Source organism: Tamandua tetradactyla, chromosome 3 (genome assembly GCF_023851605.1).
Source record: "Tamandua tetradactyla isolate mTamTet1 chromosome 3, mTamTet1.pri, whole genome shotgun sequence".
NCBI classification, from domain to species: domain Eukaryota; kingdom Metazoa; phylum Chordata; class Mammalia; order Pilosa; family Myrmecophagidae; genus Tamandua; species Tamandua tetradactyla.
Genome location: NC_135329.1, coordinates 164,767,598 through 164,785,869, shown reverse-complemented (window position 1 = coordinate 164,785,869; position 18,272 = coordinate 164,767,598). Strand labels below are relative to the sequence as shown.

Below are 18,272 nucleotides of genomic sequence, written 5' to 3'. Positions count from 1 at the left end.
CAGGAAAACCTACTTTAACTGAGATTTTAAGCTGAGAAGTAAAATATGAGTTAGCCAGCGAAGAAGTTGGGGGAGGGAAGGAGTTGGCCCAAGGGACTTCCCAAAGACGGAGACCTGCTGGTGAGAAGGCCCTGCAGTCCCTTTCTGATGGGAAAGGTCCTTTTATGGCGCACAGGGGGAGGAAGAGCATGACATGTGAAGAGCAAAAAGGTTGAAGTAAGCAAAGGGAAGAACAGCACAAGATGGAGTCAGAGAAAGTGATAGAGAAATCAGGGCTTTGTATACTAAGGAAATTTTGATCTATTAGAATGGCAAAGAAAAGCCATCATAGTATTTTCAGGTCACAATGACATGACTTGCTTTGCAATTGAAAAAAAAAAATCTTTCAAACTATTGTATGGAGAGTGGATTAAAAGGGGCTAAGAACAAAAGTGAGGCAGCCATTGGAAATCTACCACAGAAATCCAAATGAGAGATAAGTGAATGGGGTTTGAGAATTACTTAGGAGGAGTACCAAGGCTTGAGGATCAGGTATAGGGGTGAAGAAGAAGAAAAAGTCAAAGATGAATCAGATTTCTGGTATGTGCTATTTCTGGGGGAAAAAACAGGTTTGAGGAGAAAGATGGTGAGTTGGGTTCTAAAAATAATGAGCTTGCAGAGCCTGTGAAACATCCTGGTGGATTGTACATGGTGTGCAGCTAGCTCAGAGAAGTGTGGACAGGATGCATAGGGGACCCCACGTCTAGAAAGCCATTGGAGCTATGGTGAGGCCACCACGGGGCAGTTTGAGGAGACACGTAGGTAAAGAAGTAGATCAAGGTACGCGCCTGACACCATTTAACGGTTTGGCAGTGGTGGTGGAGGCAGCATGAAATAGCAAAAGAATGACACAGAAGTAGGAAGAAGCAAGGCGGGTATATCATCATTGTCAAGGAAGAAGGGTTTCAAGTCAACTGTGCCTGTGTCTGAGAGGCCAAGTGTGAGGCAAGGAAAGCGTACCCTGGGTTTGGAAACATGGAGGTCAGTTGGATTGAGGACGTCCCCAACTCTGTCCTCTGCCTCAGGTTCTGAGTATGGGGCCAATGCAGGGATTTCCAAGTTTGGGTCTTTGCAAACCCAGAACTTCCTTTCAGCTGTTCTCTAAAATTTGTAAAGAGAACCTCCAGTCAGTTAAATTGCAACACAGACTTGTCATTCAGATCATGAAAGCGCAGAACCCGCTTGGAGGGTTAGAAAGGACGCGCTGGCAGGCGGGGAGGCGGCGGCGTCCACGGAACAGCCGCGTCCGATTGGCCGCAGCCGCCGGGTGACTGGAGGAGACGGAAGGGGGCCGGGCGCCTCGCGCTGCCTTTTCTCCCGGTTGGTACTTTCGCTTTCCTGCGCAGCCTGCACAGTAGCACTGCCACGTCCGGGTACCGCGCCTGCTAGACCCCCGGCCTAGAAGAGGTGACCCGACGCGTCCGGGAGAGGCAGCATCCGCGCTTCTCCTCCGCTGCGGCCTCGAACGTCCCCTTCCAACCCCTGTCCGGCTCCAGCGCAGAGTGAGTGGGTGTGAGGTCCCGGGACGGGGGCTGTAGAGGCTGTGCAGCTGGACGTTTTCTTCATTTTCACAGAAGGATTTTCTTTGCCTTGTGTCATCCTCGGGAGCTGGCTAGTTTAGAGGCTCGCGCTGTGCATGCACACCCAACGGTCTTGGCATCCAATGTGCTGAGTGTGGCTGCTGCTTTGGTTGGGCTCCCCAGCCCCTAGCACCGTGGCTGGCACAAGGTGGCCGTTCAATAAATATTCGTGGAAACGAATGAATGAGTACATGAGTTTGGAACCTCAATTATGTATATATGTTTAAAGATAAAGGAACTTAAATATCTTCTGGAATTTAAGAGCGGTATTTAGTTCCTGAAGCACCCAAATAACACAGTTTCTCTTTTAAGAGAATTCCGACCAGTTCGGAAGCGTTTTGAAGGTATGTGTGGGGTAGCTGTGTGGTTGATTGCGCTTTGAATGTTATATGCATAGGTTGGGGAGGGAGTTGGTTTTATGAGATAGAAATAAGCCTTAAGCCTCCAGCACAATCCCGCATGTAACTATCCCTTAAGGAGGATGCTGCTCCAAACTTTTTTTTTTTTTTTTTTTAACATGGGCAGGCACCAAGAATCGAACCGGGGTCCTCTGGCATCATAGGCAAGCATTCCTGCCTGCTGAGCCACCATGGCCCGCCCTGCTCCAAACTTGTTGAACCACAGTATGGTTTGCTTTCTAATTCATTCTGAAATTTAAAAAAAAAAAAAGTATTTTGGTTTTCAATTCAGCACACTATTATTGAGCACATACTATGTGCAGGGCACTGACCTAGGTTCAGGGGATGAAAAGAAGATAAGATTTGGATCCTGCAGCTCTGGGACGTCCGCCAGGTAACGGAGACATCATAGAGTTTTACAGGGAAGACTGGGAGGGATTGCTCTAATATAGGGGCGCAGAATGCAACGCCGCACAAGTTGATCAAAGTTTGTTTCTGAGTAAGTGCGTTTTAGACAGTTTTATGGAAGATACAAGATTTCTGGTAGGATTCGGAGAGGCAGAAATTTGTGGAGAGGCTGTTTTCACTACGAATAATAGAGCAAAGCAGATATGTGGGACACAGCTGAAAACATAATGTGGTGACTGGGGATGAGGGTTGCTTTGCTGTTGGATAAAAATGGGGGTGGAGTGGGAATCAGCCTGGGAATGTACAAACCATAGTATCTTTGAGCAGAGGATGATGTCATCCAACAGGTGTGCAGCAAGAGGCTGGACTGGGAAGAGAGAGTATTGGAGACATGGAGGTAGCAGATCTTGAGACTGGTAAAGGAGTCAGTGTTGGATTTGGGGTTCGAGCCAGGTGACTTGGGGATAGTGATACAGCTTCCTCAGGAGTAACAGGATTTGCCATTCTGGATGTGCTAACATTTATTTATTGATCATCTACCCTGTGATGGGGCTTGTGTATGTACTAGATCGGCCAGTGTTAATAACCACCACGTTGATAGGGGAGTGAATCACCTGAGGTTATTAGGTTAAGCAGTGTGGTAGCCTTGGCTTGGCTGACACTTAGTCCAATGTGTTGGCTTTAGGTACATCCTTATTAGACATCTAGCAGGGAGGGAGAGAGCTGCAAATGTGGAGTCTTCTGCTCAGGTAAAATAAATCTGAAGTGAGAAATCAGATTGCTACAACAAGTGTCCCCAGGGGTGGGCCTGAGTGCATTTCTAGTATTATGGGGATAGTAACTGGCATTACAGTTATGCCTGCTTGCATGCACGCACACTCCCATGCCCTATGAAAATCCAGACGTCTACCTCAGAGGTCCGGCAGGACAAAATTCACTTTTGTCTGCTCTGAATGTTGCCAGCCATGCACTGATAGAAATCCTTGGTTATAGCCATGGTGATGGGAAACCCTTCATTATCTCACCCATCTTAGGACTTCCCTAAATCAGGTTTTTGTTTTGTTTTTTAATCTTTAGAGCTGCTGTGTAAAACTTGTCGTTTCAAATTATATTTGTTTCGCTTTAAACTTTAAAATCATTACTGAGATTTAATGCTTTTTTGTATACCAGATTTATTGTTTGCAGAAGACAAAGAGAAAAAAGTATGTCTTTAAAAATGTATAATCCAGAGCAGTGCAACGGTGACTCAGTAGCAGAATTCTTGCCTGCTGTGCCGGAGACCCAGGTTCAATTCCCAGAGCCTGCCCATGCCAAAAATAAAAAAAAAATAATAAAAAATTTAAAAAATGTGTATAAACAAAAATAGTTAATTTTATCATAGGAATCATATAATGTAAAATACCACTTTAAAATCCTTTGAGTTTAGCTACAAATGTACTGTATTTGTAGGGGAGTTAATTTTATCATAGGAATCATATAATGTAAAATACCACTTTAAAATCCTTTGAGTTTAGCTACAAATGTACTGTATTTGTAGGGGAGCAGTTTTTGGAATGGTCTTGCAATTTGTACCAAAGCAAACCTTCAAATTGAAGAATGCTTTATATTACTTTATTTGATAAAAGTAAAGATTTGTTTTAAAGGCATATTAATTGAGCATCTCCTCCATCTGACACTGTTATGGGGATACAGTAGTGAACAAACCCCCTCCCTCTCAGCCCTTCCCCTTATACGTGAGGACAGACAATAATCAAAATGAAAAAGAAAATATATGGTAGGTCAGATGGTACTAAGTGCTATGGAGAAAAATAACTCAGGGAAGAGAGATAGTGTTTTCCAGGATGGGAGGTGGTTATAATTTAAATAAGGGGGCCAGAGAAGGCTTTCCTAATATGTTGACATTTTTAACAAAGACCTGAAGTTTTGTTTCCCAGAGAAGAAAAAATAAAACTCAACAAAAACAGGCTTTAGAGTATAGACAACCATTTAAGTAATATATTTCAAAGACAAATCGTGTTTTAGATTATGTAAGATATTTAAAAGAAGCATATATACTAGATAAGCTTTCTTCGGAACTGTAGTTTTCTATTCATGATGTATGTTCTTTCTTCCTGTAGAATGTCCCAGTGGTACGAGCTGCAGCAGCTTGATTCCAAATTCCTGGAGCAGGTTCACCAGCTTTATGATGACAGTTTTCCCATGGAAATCAGACAGTACCTGGCACAGTGGCTAGAAAAGCAAGATTGGTAAGGAAAATTCACTTGACAGAGGCTGTTTATCTGTGTTTTAAAAATACCTACTGATTAAGTGCCTTGGAACCACATTAACTGGAAGAGGAATCTTATCAAAGGCTGTTGGAATTATCTATTGCAGGAAAGTGTGTGGATTTAGAAAATAAGATGTGTCTCCACAAAGGTAGATGCATTATTCATTAAACATGTTTCTGTAGTTTTGTCAAATTTAATCATGGCATGTACTCCTAAAAGCTTTGGATTAAGTTAGGTCATGCTGACACCATGTATTTTCCAAGTCGGTCTCCAGACTATGGAAAGAAGTAAGTTAAAAGAAAAAGATTAAAGCCAAATTATGGGAAAACACTGATTAAAAATGTGAAGAAGGCTATCAACTTAAGCGATATCTTTTAAAACTGATCTGTTCTACTTCAAAATGTATTCTTTGCTCATTGCAGAAATTTCAAATGTTCTGAAAATATTTGGCATAGAAGGTGAAGCTCACTGTTAATTTCTTCCCTTCCAGAAATAATCTCCCTTCTTCCATCTCCAGGGATAATCACTATTAACAATGTTGTGCCCAATCTCTTGGAATTCTAGTTTCTCATGCTAATTATATATTTATAATTATTGCTAATTATATGTTTATATAATTATATAAATTTGTATAATTTCTATTACTAATAGAAATTATACAAATTTCTGCTAAAGGCAATATCAGTTTTGAAAGGAAGGAAATAAATTGTGTTGTATGAATGTTATTATAGTAAAAAAATTTTTAAAAGAAAATAAAACCTAAGTTTATTTTTAACAATTTCTATAAGGAAAGCGATCTGTTTTCTATATTTTAAGTATTATCTGGAATTAAATGTGCAAATTTTAAATTTGCCAGGGAGCATGCTGCCAACGACGTGTCATTTGCCACTACCCGTTTTCATGACCTCTTATCTCAGCTGGATGATCAGTACAGCCGCTTTTCTTTGGAGAACAATTTTTTGTTGCAGCATAACATAAGGAAAAGCAAGCGTAATCTTCAGGTATGATCTGTTTAGTTTTGTTTTTTGTTTTTGCATCGGCAGGCACTGGGAATAGAACCCAGGTCTCCAGTGTGGCAGGAGAGAACTCTGCCTTCGGACCACCACGGCCCACCCAATGGATGTTTTTTTTTGTTTGTTTAGCTGAAATATTCACATGTTCACTGTTCTAATTTGCTAGCTGCCAGAATGTGATAAACCGGAAATGGAACAGCTCTTAAAAGGGGGAATTTAATAACTTGCAAGTTTGCAGTTCTAGAGCCATGAAAATGTCCCAATTAAAGCAACTTTATAATAATGTCCAAATTAAGGCACCAACAAGAGGTTACTTTCACTAAAGAAAGGCTGATGAAGTTCAGAGTTTCTCTCTCAACTGGAAAAGCACATGGTGAACATGGTGACGTCTGCTAGCTTTCTCTCCAGGCTTCGTGTTTCATGAAGCTCCGCCAGGGGCATTTTTCTCCTTCATCTTCAAAGGTCTTTGGCTCTGTGAACTCTTTGCTTTGTGGCTCATGGGTCTCTCATCATTCTAAAAAGGGGCTCTCTCCAAAAGGCCTCCTCTTGTAAAGGATTCCAGTTAGCCAATCAAGACCCGTGCAGAATGGGTGGAGTCACAGCTCCCTCTATTCAAAAGTTAATCCTCACAATTGGGTGAATCATAATCTAATCAAGTGTCCAACATACAGTACTGAATAGGGTTTAAAAGAAACGACTGCTCCCACAAGATTGGATCAGTATTAAAACATGGCTTTTCTAGGGTACATGATCCTTTCAAACTATCACATTCACATAGGCAAGTTTTTTTTTTTCATTCGAGTAATACTTCAGCACACACTCAGTGGCAGAAGGAGGGGGACTTAGAAACTGCATAAATTTGTTTTATGTAGCTGAAATTTTGTAACAAACAAAATGGCAATTTATTTTATAAACTTATAAAGAATTTTCAGGTTCAAGTCTATTATCTGTTAGGTATCATTAATTCTAAGAGAAATGTGTTGAAACCATAATTTTATTTTACTAAAAATTCTCATTATTCAAAGTCAGACCAAAGAAAGGGGGATACCTTTTAAGAGCAGGGAGTTCTAGTATCGTGCTACAGCTGAAAAGAATTTTAGGGATCAGCTGGGTCTGATTCTCTCACCATACATATGAGGAGTAAGTCCGGAAGAGTTTCATTTCCCTGGGGCCTAATAATGATTTAGTGAATTGGAACTGGACTCCCTCTTGTTTTGCTTCCAGCAGTATCTTGCCCTCCCCTGGAGGAGAAGGTAAAAATGATGAGAGTGTGCTACAAAGTTTTAGGAGTTCATCAAAAGTATTCCCAGCATGCCTTAGGCCTGCTACTGTATTTAGTTCTGTAGGAATGGAACTTTTCTGTTTTAATGGAGAGGAGAGCTTTTGTATTTTTGTTTCATACAATACAACTGAACTGTTCAACTTCAGTAATTGGAAGCTTTTTGTTCTTTGTGACTATATCTGTGATTGTATTATACGTATGAAGTGGGAAAATTAGATTGATTTTACAGAGATTTGCCGTACTACAGGCTTTGCTTGAATGTACCTGTTACAATGAGCCACAGTTACCACGATTTTGCAAACAAACTTTGACAGTGAAAAAAGGAAAACCAAGAAAACTATCTTTGGTCTAATTCAGAGTAGAGACCAACAAATAAATTAATTGAGAATGACCATGGATAATTCTCTATTATTTGCACTATTTCAGCACTCTAACGGAAAATAATTGGTCTCAAGAAGAATGGAAAGACGGCGAGTAAAAATATATGAACGCTGTATGAAAATGTTTCATTTTTTTACTCAAGAAATGCTTTAGGTACCTGCACAGAACTGGAAAGTTAAAGCAATTTTTGTCACAATTTGTAAAAGGAATATTTTGTTTTCAGCAAAAATAGTTTATATATAATTTAATAAATGTGAAATGAGGTTCCTTCAGTGGATATGAATAAATTCCTATCTATCTATAATATACAGTGGTTTAAACATTCCAAATTTTAATTTATTTTTATTCTCACAACTCGTCTCTAGGATAATTTTCAGGAAGACCCAGTACAGATGTCCATGATCATCTGTAACTGTCTGAAAGAAGAAAGAAAGATCTTGGAAAATGCCCAGAGATTCAGTCAGGTACTGTTTTCTAATCAAGCACTCACAATTATTATAACATAAAATTTCATTTAATCATCTGACAGATATTACAGAGTGCCTCTTCAAGGCAGTGGGGAATACCCCTCTGATTTTGTAGCCACAGTAAGTGTTGAAATACCATGCTTACAGCTTTTGTAGAACCAGGCTTTTAGAAAAGGACCCGGATCCCACAGAATTATGTTCTCCTGAAGCAGAGAGACAACAGATAGACAAGATACTTCTGGATATTAACAAGTGGCTATGAAGATAATAAAGCAGGATACTGTGATAGACAGTGGGGGGCTGGTGCCTGGGGTGGTTTCTTTAGATTGGGGTCAGGAAAAGCTTACCCCTGTCCCCAGCACCAGGGGCAGAACCAGAGAGACAGAGCACTGTTGCAGCAGTCCAAGGGCAAGGCGGCGGCAGCTTGCACTTGGTAGAAACAGTAGAGGAGAGAAGTGAACAGACTCAGGTTATGCCTTAGACGTGGTGCCCAAGGGCTTATGTTGAAGGACCAGGCACAGGAGGTGAGAGAAGGGGAAGAAAGAATCATGGTTTGTGACTTGAGCCGTCAGGAGAGAATGATGTTGCTGTTTACTGAGCTGGGGAAGACAGAGAAGAGAACAGAAGGATTTTTTGCAGGACAGAGTAGGTTTTAGGGGAGAAGAACCTGTTAATGGGGACAATAAGGGCTTTTTTTGATTGAGATACCTATTAAAAAACCTGCATCGAAAGAGTGAGTGGGTAAGAGTTGTATTAATATCAAGATTCTTGATCATGGTTTTACTAGTCCTAATACAAATCTTTCCAGAGATCTGGGTTCAGCAGATTCAGTTGCCATGGCATTTATTAATTTCCTTTCTTGACTGATGGAGCAGTCAGAACAACCCAGCAGGCACCTGCGTCCTCATTGTGAAGCCTCTCTGTCTTATGTTATGGGGTGTCTGGCCGAGACCATTCCACTCTGACGGGGAGAATGCCAGAGGACACGGTGGAATGTGCATTTCACTAACAAATAACTAACAAACTGGGCTGTGTGGGTGGGGGAGAGACAGAGGGAGAAGGGATGAATTTAAGTAGCACTGGTCAGTACCATCCTCCGTGCACTTCCTGAGCATTGAGCATTTACCCCAGTCCTTATGAAGCTGCAGCTTCTCTGGGCCCCTAGAGTTGGCATTAGGAGGCTGAAAAGGTGATCACTGCTCTCGCAGATCAAATCCATCTCCTGTGTTTTCACTGGGTCTTGAAGGCTTGTCAGCTTTTGAGCTCCCCCTTAAAAGTGTAGGGTGATCTGAGTAGAGGTTCATTTGAAATCTTTCAGAGGACACCTAAGTTATCAATGAACCCCTTGGAGGAGGTTTATTTGTCTTCCCAGCTGAGAGCTGGAGCAGCAAGTCCTTCTCAGGGCAGGAGAGAAGGTCCTGGATATTTAGAGGTGTCAGAGAAAGGGAAAAGGCACAGTAGGTACCTCCGTTCCAGAGTTACCCAGCCTAGTGCTAGCTGGGAAGTTCACAAACATCTATTTGCCATTTCCCCCAACTTAATGAAATAATTGCATTTTAATAATATATCGTCTGTACACACTGAAATATTTATAGATGTATATGTGCTGTCTGGTATTTGCTTCAGAGTAACCCAGTTTCTTCAGAGTAGCGAGGGGTGTGAGGGGACTATAGATGAAACATGATTGTCCATGAATTGATGATTGTTGAAGCTGGTTGATAGGTGCATGGGGGTTCATTATGCTATTCTCTCCCTTTTGTGTATATGTAAAATTTTTCATAATAAAAATTCGCAGTGAGTTCAAAAACATAAAAATAAATCCGAAACAAGGCAGAGCATTTTAAAAACACAGACTTCTCTAGAAATTTTGGGATAAGAAAGTACCAGTCCCATTAGTTTTCATTTTAATAGAAGAGTGTTTGGAAAATATGTTTGAAAAGGCCGTTATATTACTTTACGATACTCTTTAGTAAATTATAAATTGTTTTGTCTGCTGCTAAGCTTTTTTCTTTTTCTTTTTGTGATGAGAAAGCAAATTATGTGTATGAGCAGAATGTAGGTCCATAGGATTCCCTGGTGATCATTTCCTTCAAGTCAGAGGAAAAAAATGTGAAAAATGTGAAGTGGGTTCTAGCATTCCCTTTGCCAGTCCAGCTTCACGATCTTAACAAAGTTATAGAATGCTGAATGCTTTAGATCCACTGCGAGTACTTTGTAAACATTATTTCATTTGAATAAATGCTTTCAGAACTTTCATTGAAGGTAGACATTTTTGTCCCCAGTTACAGATGAGGAAACTAAGATTTTGAGGTCACATAATTTGTTCAAGATCCCAGAGCTAAGAAGGAACAAGTTTGGAATTGAAACCTGGGTTTTCTGATTCTAAAACCCCTTCACTGGAAAAGCCATTCACTGTCCCTTAACTTTAGTTTTCTACCCTGTAAGGTGGGATCTGAGGGTGTTCTGACGGGGACCGGTCCATCAGGGACCCCCCACTCATGAGTGTCCATCAGAGATCCCCCAGGCACATCTCTGTGGACAGCTGTTCCCTCAGTTGAAGTGAGCCTCCTTGAGCAGAAGATTTTTCTTTTGTTCAGGGTCTGTGAGTAACTGAAATCCAGGTGAAACCCTTGACACAGGGTCTTTAGATGTGCAGCTGCGAGAGGAGAATGCTGGATGATGGCATGTCCCTTCCAGCATTCATTGTGGCTTTTCCTGTGGTTTAAATGCTCCTGGTTTGTCAGAAAATACTAAAGAAAGTATAGACTTTTCAGCCTATTTAAGACAAATGAATAGCCAGTTGGAAAAAAATTGAAATTAGATCCATAGTTTACACTAAAAACAAGAATAAATTCAAACAGATTAGAGATCTAAAATTAAAAAGAAAAAAAAATATGCATATGTTGGGAAAAAGTGGTAAAATTTATAATCTGGGATTCGGAAAAGCTTTCTAAATGATGAGTGAAAAATCCAGCTGTGAAAAAAAGAATGTTAAATATGAAAATATAAAAAATTTTTAAAAACTTTTTTACATGGCCAAAAAAAGAGACTACCTATAAACCAACTCAAAAGATCAGTGAGATACTGGGAGAAAATATTTGCAACATATATCACAGAAAAGGGGCTAAAATTCTTAATCTATAAAGATGTCTTAAAAGAGTGAAAGGAAAAAAAAGAGGTTAAAACTTTGTAATAAAAATGGACAAAAGACAGCAAACAGACTTCATGAAAAAGTACTCTAATGGCCCTAAAACGTGAAAAAAAATGCTCATTTTCACTTTCAAGGAGAGAAACACGAGTTAAAACTACACCAAGAAACAATTTCTCACCTATGAAATTGGCAGTTCGAAAGCTCGGCAGCATGCTGTGTTGGTGAAGCTATGGGGAAACAAGTCACTCTCATACATTGCTGAAGACTAGAAAAAGTCATACAACCCCATGTGGAGAAGAAGTTGGTAACATCTAAGAAAACTACGTAGGCACATACCCTTTGACTCAGCTATCCCACTTCTAGGAATTTATCCTGAACAAAAAGCATTTGCCCAAAGTTGTTCATTTGGGCATTGTTATTTCAAATAATTGTAAAATATGGAAAACAAGCTAATTGGCCATTTGTAGGAAATTGATTTAATTACTTTGGTACATGCACACAATGGAATATTATAAAAAGAATGGAAAAGAAACAAATGATCATAATTGTATATCGGACACATAACCACACAGAAGATACTTTAAAAAGAATTAATCTAAGGAGCTTTTGAACATAGTTATTTTTTTGTTTGTTTTATTTTTATTTGCCTTATTTGAAGGATAAAGAGAACTGCCAAGAAGCTTTGAACTTTACCTGGTAGGTTTGTTGGTGGTGGTAGTTTTATGTATGCATATATATTGTAATACAGAGCAAATGAGAAAATATTTTGATGTTGGGAACCAAGATTCTTATTGTGGAGAAAGGAGGTATAAAGATAGAAAGAGACAAGGAGAAGAAGAGATGGATTGAAATTAGAGGTATTAGTGTAAAAAAGCATACACACACACACACACACACACACACACACACACACACACACACACAAGCTCTGGCCACTGAAAGGGCCTGGAAGCACTGTCAGTCTTGTAGCAGGAGCACACCTATAGGATGCAGATCTTAGTTCCTAAATGCCAATCCAACCAAAAGCAACCATGAGTCTTTGAGAAATGACTGATTCCAGGTCTGGACAAAGAGCTTGAGAGATGAGCCTGCCATTCCTGCTGAGCCAGATCATAAGGAAATATGAACTATTAGGAACATGTCAAAAGGACGCAGGAGCCAGCTTGAAGGAATACCCACAAGTCAAATTTGGGACAAGAACATCAAAATAAATAATGACCAGAAGAGATTTTAAAACATTAAGAAAAGAATCCATAACTCCATGTGATTCTCAGTTAAACAGAAGGAAAGGAAAACTTTTTATGGAAGAATATCAGACTTATAAAACTAGAAAGAATGGAAGTCACCATTTTAGAATTACTGTAGTCATAAATTGATTCACCTGGTAGTTTCTAAAACTAGTGGGTGAAAGACCGTTAGGGCAACTGGATAGTTACAAGGTCTTTTAGTATTAGCCCATAATGGGGGAAACATATATCTTGACATAACACAGCCTTAACCAAGTGAAGAATCTTAAATCATAATGATGGGGAAACTGGTCCCATGTGAACTCTGACAGGATGAACTGAGAAAGGCAGAGCGTCATCTATGTAATATCTTGCAAAAAACGTCTGACCTGGATTTAACCATGAAGAAACAATTAGACAAATCCAAACTGAGAGAAATTCTGCAACAAACAAGTAAAACAAACTGGCCTGCACTCTTTAAAAATATTGGTATCATAAGAGGCAAAAAAAGAAAAGATGGTGAAATGTCCGAGATTGAAGGAGACTTAAAAAAAAAACAAGACCATTATAAGTAATATGTGATCCTTGATTGACTCCTAGACCGAGAAATGAAAGTTATTGAGGCAGACTGGGAAAATTTGAATCTGGTCTGTCTCTTTGGTAATAGTGACTGAATATCAAATTTCCTGAGTGTGGCAGTTGTAATGTGGTTTTGTAGAAAATTGCTCCTATTATTGAGATACAGGCTGAAATATTTAGGAGTAAAGGGTCCCCATGCCTGCAAGTAACTCTTACGTGGTTCAACATGTAGCTCTAGACTTATAAGGAGAAATAGATTAAAAATTGCCCACATTTGCCATACTTGTTTTGTGTGGATGTTTTTTGGGGTTTTGTACTAAGCTTGCAATTTTTCTATGAGTTTGAAATTTTGAAAATGAAAGTTGGGGACAGGGCAATAATTTCTGCCAGCACACATTTCAAACAGCCTGCTCAGTGCCTGTCTCACTAACACAGAAAACGATAAACAGCATTTTTATAGCTAAACTCATTGCATTTGAACATTTAAACAATTCCTGCCGATATCCAAATAAGTCATCAGATCAAAGCAATTTAATAGTACCCAGCAAGCCTGCTACTGGCATTCTGAACTGTTACTTCAGACTTTTATGTCTGAGTCTTCTGGTTATCAAGGATGAGAACTGACTACTCCCAGAAGAGTGGATTCATATTCATTCACAGACCATCAGTGGAGCCCTTTAGAGCTGTGCTTTTCAATTTTGATAAACCTGTGAATAACCTGGGATCTTGTTAAAATGACATTCTGAGTCAGGAGTCGGTCAGGACCTAAGCTGCTGCATTTCCGACAAGCTCCAGGTAATAAGGTGCTCCTGGTCTGGGGACCACACTTTGAATCCCACAGCTCTAAGACAAATAAGTACAGAATTTGAGAAGTCCTGAAATAAATTCCTTTGTGGTAGCATGCAACCATATGAATTAATGGGAACATCTAGAAATTTGTTTTGATTACTTTAGGCATGAATTGAGCCTAGTCTTTCTGTAGCCTTGTAGCAGTGTTACCACCGTTTTCCAGGGCCTCGGGAATTGAGCTCTTGTTGACCACACACGTGGGCAGCCAGTAGCTAACTTTGGAAGGTCTGGGTGGGCCACAGGGTATGGACTTGACTTTGGAGTGTGGCCAGTAAGGAAACACACATGGAGAGAATGATGGTTGTTAACTATGCACTTTCCGTTACAGACTCAGTCGGGGACTGTCCAGAGCACGGTGATGTTAGACAAACAGAAGGAGCTTGATAGCAAAGTAAGAAATGTGAAGGACAAAGTTATGGTGAGTATTGAGTAAGTACATACATTTACTCTGTAAATTTTTTTATAGGGGGAGAGAAAAGGTTTAAATCGCTGAGTGTAAACCTAATAACTGTTTTCATTCTTTCATGTAATTGAGGAAGAAAAGTTTTGCTGATGTTCCAAATGCTAAGTAAATATGTTGGTAAAATCAAAGACCCGATAGAGTTTTTATGGTCTGTTATGACTTTTAATCATTGAACAGTAAGGGTTGACTTTGCCCTGTCACCCAGCAAACCGGACGTCGCTGCTCTAAGCAGCTCTTGATGTCCACGTCTTTCAAATCAGGCTATTCCTGGGGTTACACAGGGCCCCAGGAGAAACATGACCTGTCTTCCTCTAGCATCTATTTTCCTCTAAAATCTGGAAGGGCAACAAAAAACATATCATTAAAAGACATTCTGTTACATTTCTGAGTAAAATAAAACATCCACAATAAGTTTTAGGATAAAACTTCCAAGAAAAATTACGGAAGCAGCAGGCTGCTTCACTGCCCTTGGTGGCACATCCTCACTTGCCCCTGCTGCTAGGGGTATTTGTGGGAAAGGCTGGGGAGTTCTGCTCCACCCAAGGCCTGTATCTGTGGGCGGGCCTTTCCAGCTGAGGGGTGTAGTCCTCCTGTGGGTCTCTGGGTCGCTCTGAAATGCCCTTGTCTTGGTGCTTAGACAGCATCTTTCCAAACTCTAGATGTTGGGAGCAACTTCATGTGTCAATCTCCAAATGCAGCACCCCATTAAAGAAGAAACGGTTGGGTAGTATGATGTACTAATAAAATTGTTTAAAAATGAACAGAGAGAAATAAATACTAGAGAAAATGTGGAGAAAGAGATGTACCTATTCATTGTCGATAGGGAAGTTGAGAGGCACAGCCCCTTGGAGGGCAGTGTGGTGGTTCCACAGGAGGCTAGGGGTGGGGTTGCCATATGGTCCCGCAGCCCTGTTGCTAGGTATATACCTGGAGGAACTGAGAGTGGGGACATGAATGGACATTTGCATGCTGGTGTTTATGGTGGCAGTGTTCATGATCTGCAATGGGTGGAGGTGACCTAAGGATACAATGACTGAGGAATGGAAGCGGAAACTGTGGTGTATACATAAAACAGACTGAGAGGCTGCAAGAAGGAATGAAGTTGTGAGGCATGCAACTAGGTGAATGAACCTTGAGGACAGTATGTTGAATGAAATGTTAGAAACAAAAAGATGAATATTATCATACCTCACTCATATGTACTAATTATAATATACAAACTCGAATTGAAGTCAGGGGCGTGTATTATCAGCTTGAGGCATATTGTAAAGGGTCCTAGATTGTGAGCTGTCTCAGCAGTCACATCTATTCTGGAGTTGTAACTGTTATTTCTAAATTCTGAGATACTGAGCTATTTGTGTATAACCTGGTCGTTCCCTGAAAGTTTGGTATTTATGTGACACCTGAGACTCAAGAACTCTGAAGCTATGAAAGTCAGTATTACCCTATACAGCAACAGTTTAAAAAGGTGAAAAAGTGATCAGACTTTGACTAGAGATATGAGTAAATCTGATCTGGAAAGGATTAAGGTAAATTAGAATCCAGGGTAAAGGATGATACAGTCCATATTTTTAAAGTTCAACATCTGCATGAGGCCAAATGAAGAGATGTTTCTTTGATGCAAAATTTATATTTTGGATAGCACATTATCTAATTTAGCTTGCATTGTCAGTTTATTCGAACACCAGAATTAAATGGAGTGAGAGCATGTTGGTTTGAACAGGTTGGTGTGATGTCCCAATGTATCCCGGAGTGATTTGGGCAGAGAGTAAAAGGGGGTTTGCAGAGTCCCCTTGGGGGGCTGGGGAGAAAGGAGGAAATGTTAAACTTCCCCATTTGGAGAATTCATGATATTCTTGCAAGCAGTGGGAACCCATTCAATAGGCTAAACCCTCGACCTTGGGGTTTGCCCCTATGAAACTTATTTCTGCAAAGGAAAAGCTAGGCCTGCTTATGATTGTTCCTAAGAGTCACCTCCAAAGAACCTCTTTTGTTGCTCAGATGTGGCCTCTCTCTCTAAGCCAACTTGGCAGGTGAACTCACTGCCCTACCCCCTACATGAGATAATGACTCCCAGGAGTGTAAATCTCCCTGGCAATGTAGGACATGACTCCTGGGGATGAGCTGGGACCCAGCATCATGGAACTGAAAAAGTCTTCTTAACCAAAAGGGGAAAGAGAAAAAGGAGACCAAATAAAGTTTCAGTGGATGAAAGACTTCAAACAGATTCTAGAGGTTATCCTGGAGGTTATTCTTATGCATTACCTAGATATCCCTTTTTAGTTTGTGGTATATTAGAGTCACTGGAGGGAAGTACTTGAAACTGTTGAACTTTATTTGGATAGCCTTGAACCTTGAAGGTGGTTATAAAACTATATAGCTTTTACAGTGTGACTGTGTGATTGTGAAAATGTTGTGTCTGATGCTCCCTTTATCCAAGATGTGGACAGATGGGTGAAAACATAAGGACAAAAAAATAAATAAATAATGGGGGGGGTGATCAGGGGTAAAAGAAAAAAAAGAGGGTGGATTGAAATACTAGTGGCCAATGAGAGGGAGGGGAAAGGGGTATGAGATGTGTGAGTTTTTTTCTTTTTTCTTTTTCTGTAGTGATACAGATGTTCTGAAAATGATCGTGGTGATGAATACACAACTATGTGATGATATTGTGGGCCATTGATTGTATACTGTGGATGGGCTTTATGTGTGTAAAGATATCTTAATAAAAAATATTTTTTAAAAAAGCCAAAAAATAAGAAGCCAAGTGGTTATAGCCCAGAAGTAGCCAGGAAAATCCAGACATATGACCAGATTCCAAGCAGATCAAGCTTATTTTTAGCTTGGCCATATAATTTATTGTCCAGATTGACATGTGCTAGAGTGAATAAGAGAGCTCTGTTAAAAATTACACCAGGATAACAGGTGACCAACCAGTACTGTCCCAGTTAAACTGCGACATATGCCTCCCCCGCTTACTAGTTCAGAATGAGGGGATTTTCCATAATCTTGTATTTCCCTGTAATGTGCTTCAACTTGAAGTTAAGTCGAATCTCAGAGGTAATGTCAAAAATGTTGAGAAAGTATCAAATTTCAGGCCCTGAAATTAGGTGATAACATGAGAATCAATTTGGAAAGCTGAAATTGGTGTTTATTTTCTTCTTTTTTTTTTTTAATGCTATTACACACTTACTAAGGAAATAAAAATTATTTCCATGTTTTAGGCTGTTCTATAGAAGCAACAATCTGTTTCCTAAAGTCTTTGGAATCTGATCAGTATAAAAGTTTTTCATGTTTTCCTTTGTAGTGTATAGAGCATGAAATCAAGACCCTAGAAGATTTACAAGATGAATATGACTTTAAATGCAAAACCTTGCAGAACAGAGGTGAGAGTTAACATTTGAAGCAGTGCCCAGTGGCTATAATTTTTTTACTATACTAGATAAAGAAGACGAGTACTCCTTCTCGTTTGCCAAGTACTTTATGGCTAATTGCTCGTGTTGGCTTCTTGGTGACCCAGACCAGTAGCCTTAACCTTGGCACTGCTGACATCTTGGGCCAGATAATTCTTTGTTGTGGAGAGCTGTCCTGTGCATAACATGCTATTTAGCAGCATTTTTTACCTTTGCCCATGATATGTCAATAGCATCACACCCCCAAACTTGTGACAACTAAAACTGTCTCTGGATATGTCAGATGACACTTGTGGGACAAAATCACCCCAGTTGAGAACTACTGGCTTTGCGTTACTCACTTGATGTATTGTGGTAGCCCACACTGCCGTATTCTGACACGTAGTATGGGGTTCCCCTGCCCCAATACCTAAAATTCCTTCAAGCGCTTTCAGTCCACTTGTATTTTCTACAAGTCAGTTCAGCATTTTTCTCATGTTTTAAAGCAGTTTCACTCTGTTCTATTGTATTTGTTGCTGCTGCTTCTTGTTTAATATTCATAGCAGCAACAGAAAATAACCCGTAAGTGTGTTGAACATGTCGGTACTGCTGTAACCCTGATAATCATTTGGAGAATACCACAGTTAATCTGGAGAGAACATCAGTATGATTTGTGTAAAAAGTGAGAGAGAAAGGAACCCCCAACTACTGCTTCCTAATCATCTACTTCTCTTTCAAAGTCACAGATACGCTTTGTATAAATTTTTATCTATGATTTTG

General features: G+C 40.0%; 1 protein-coding gene across 2 annotated transcripts in view; it reads left to right on the top strand.

Annotated features, from left to right (window-relative positions):
- Positions 1 to 1,310: 1,310 nt before the first annotated feature.
- Positions 1,311 to 18,272, top strand: part of STAT1 (signal transducer and activator of transcription 1) — a 50,941-nt gene continuing 33,979 nt past the window's right edge. The window contains exons 1-6 of one of the 2 annotated variants that reach the window (XM_077154491.1): positions 1,311 to 1,541; positions 4,543 to 4,671; positions 5,549 to 5,693; positions 7,734 to 7,832; positions 13,969 to 14,058; positions 17,408 to 17,486. In XM_077154491.1, coding sequence (XP_077010606.1) covers positions 4,544 to 4,671; positions 5,549 to 5,693; positions 7,734 to 7,832; positions 13,969 to 14,058; positions 17,408 to 17,486 — 541 coding nt within the window. In that variant the 5' untranslated portion in view covers positions 1,311 to 1,541; position 4,543. Of the gene's footprint in view, positions 1,542 to 1,598; positions 1,964 to 4,542; positions 4,672 to 5,548; positions 5,694 to 7,733; positions 7,833 to 13,968; positions 14,059 to 17,407; positions 17,487 to 18,272 lie in introns of those variants that run through there. The other variant, XM_077154492.1, reaches the window with a different exon arrangement.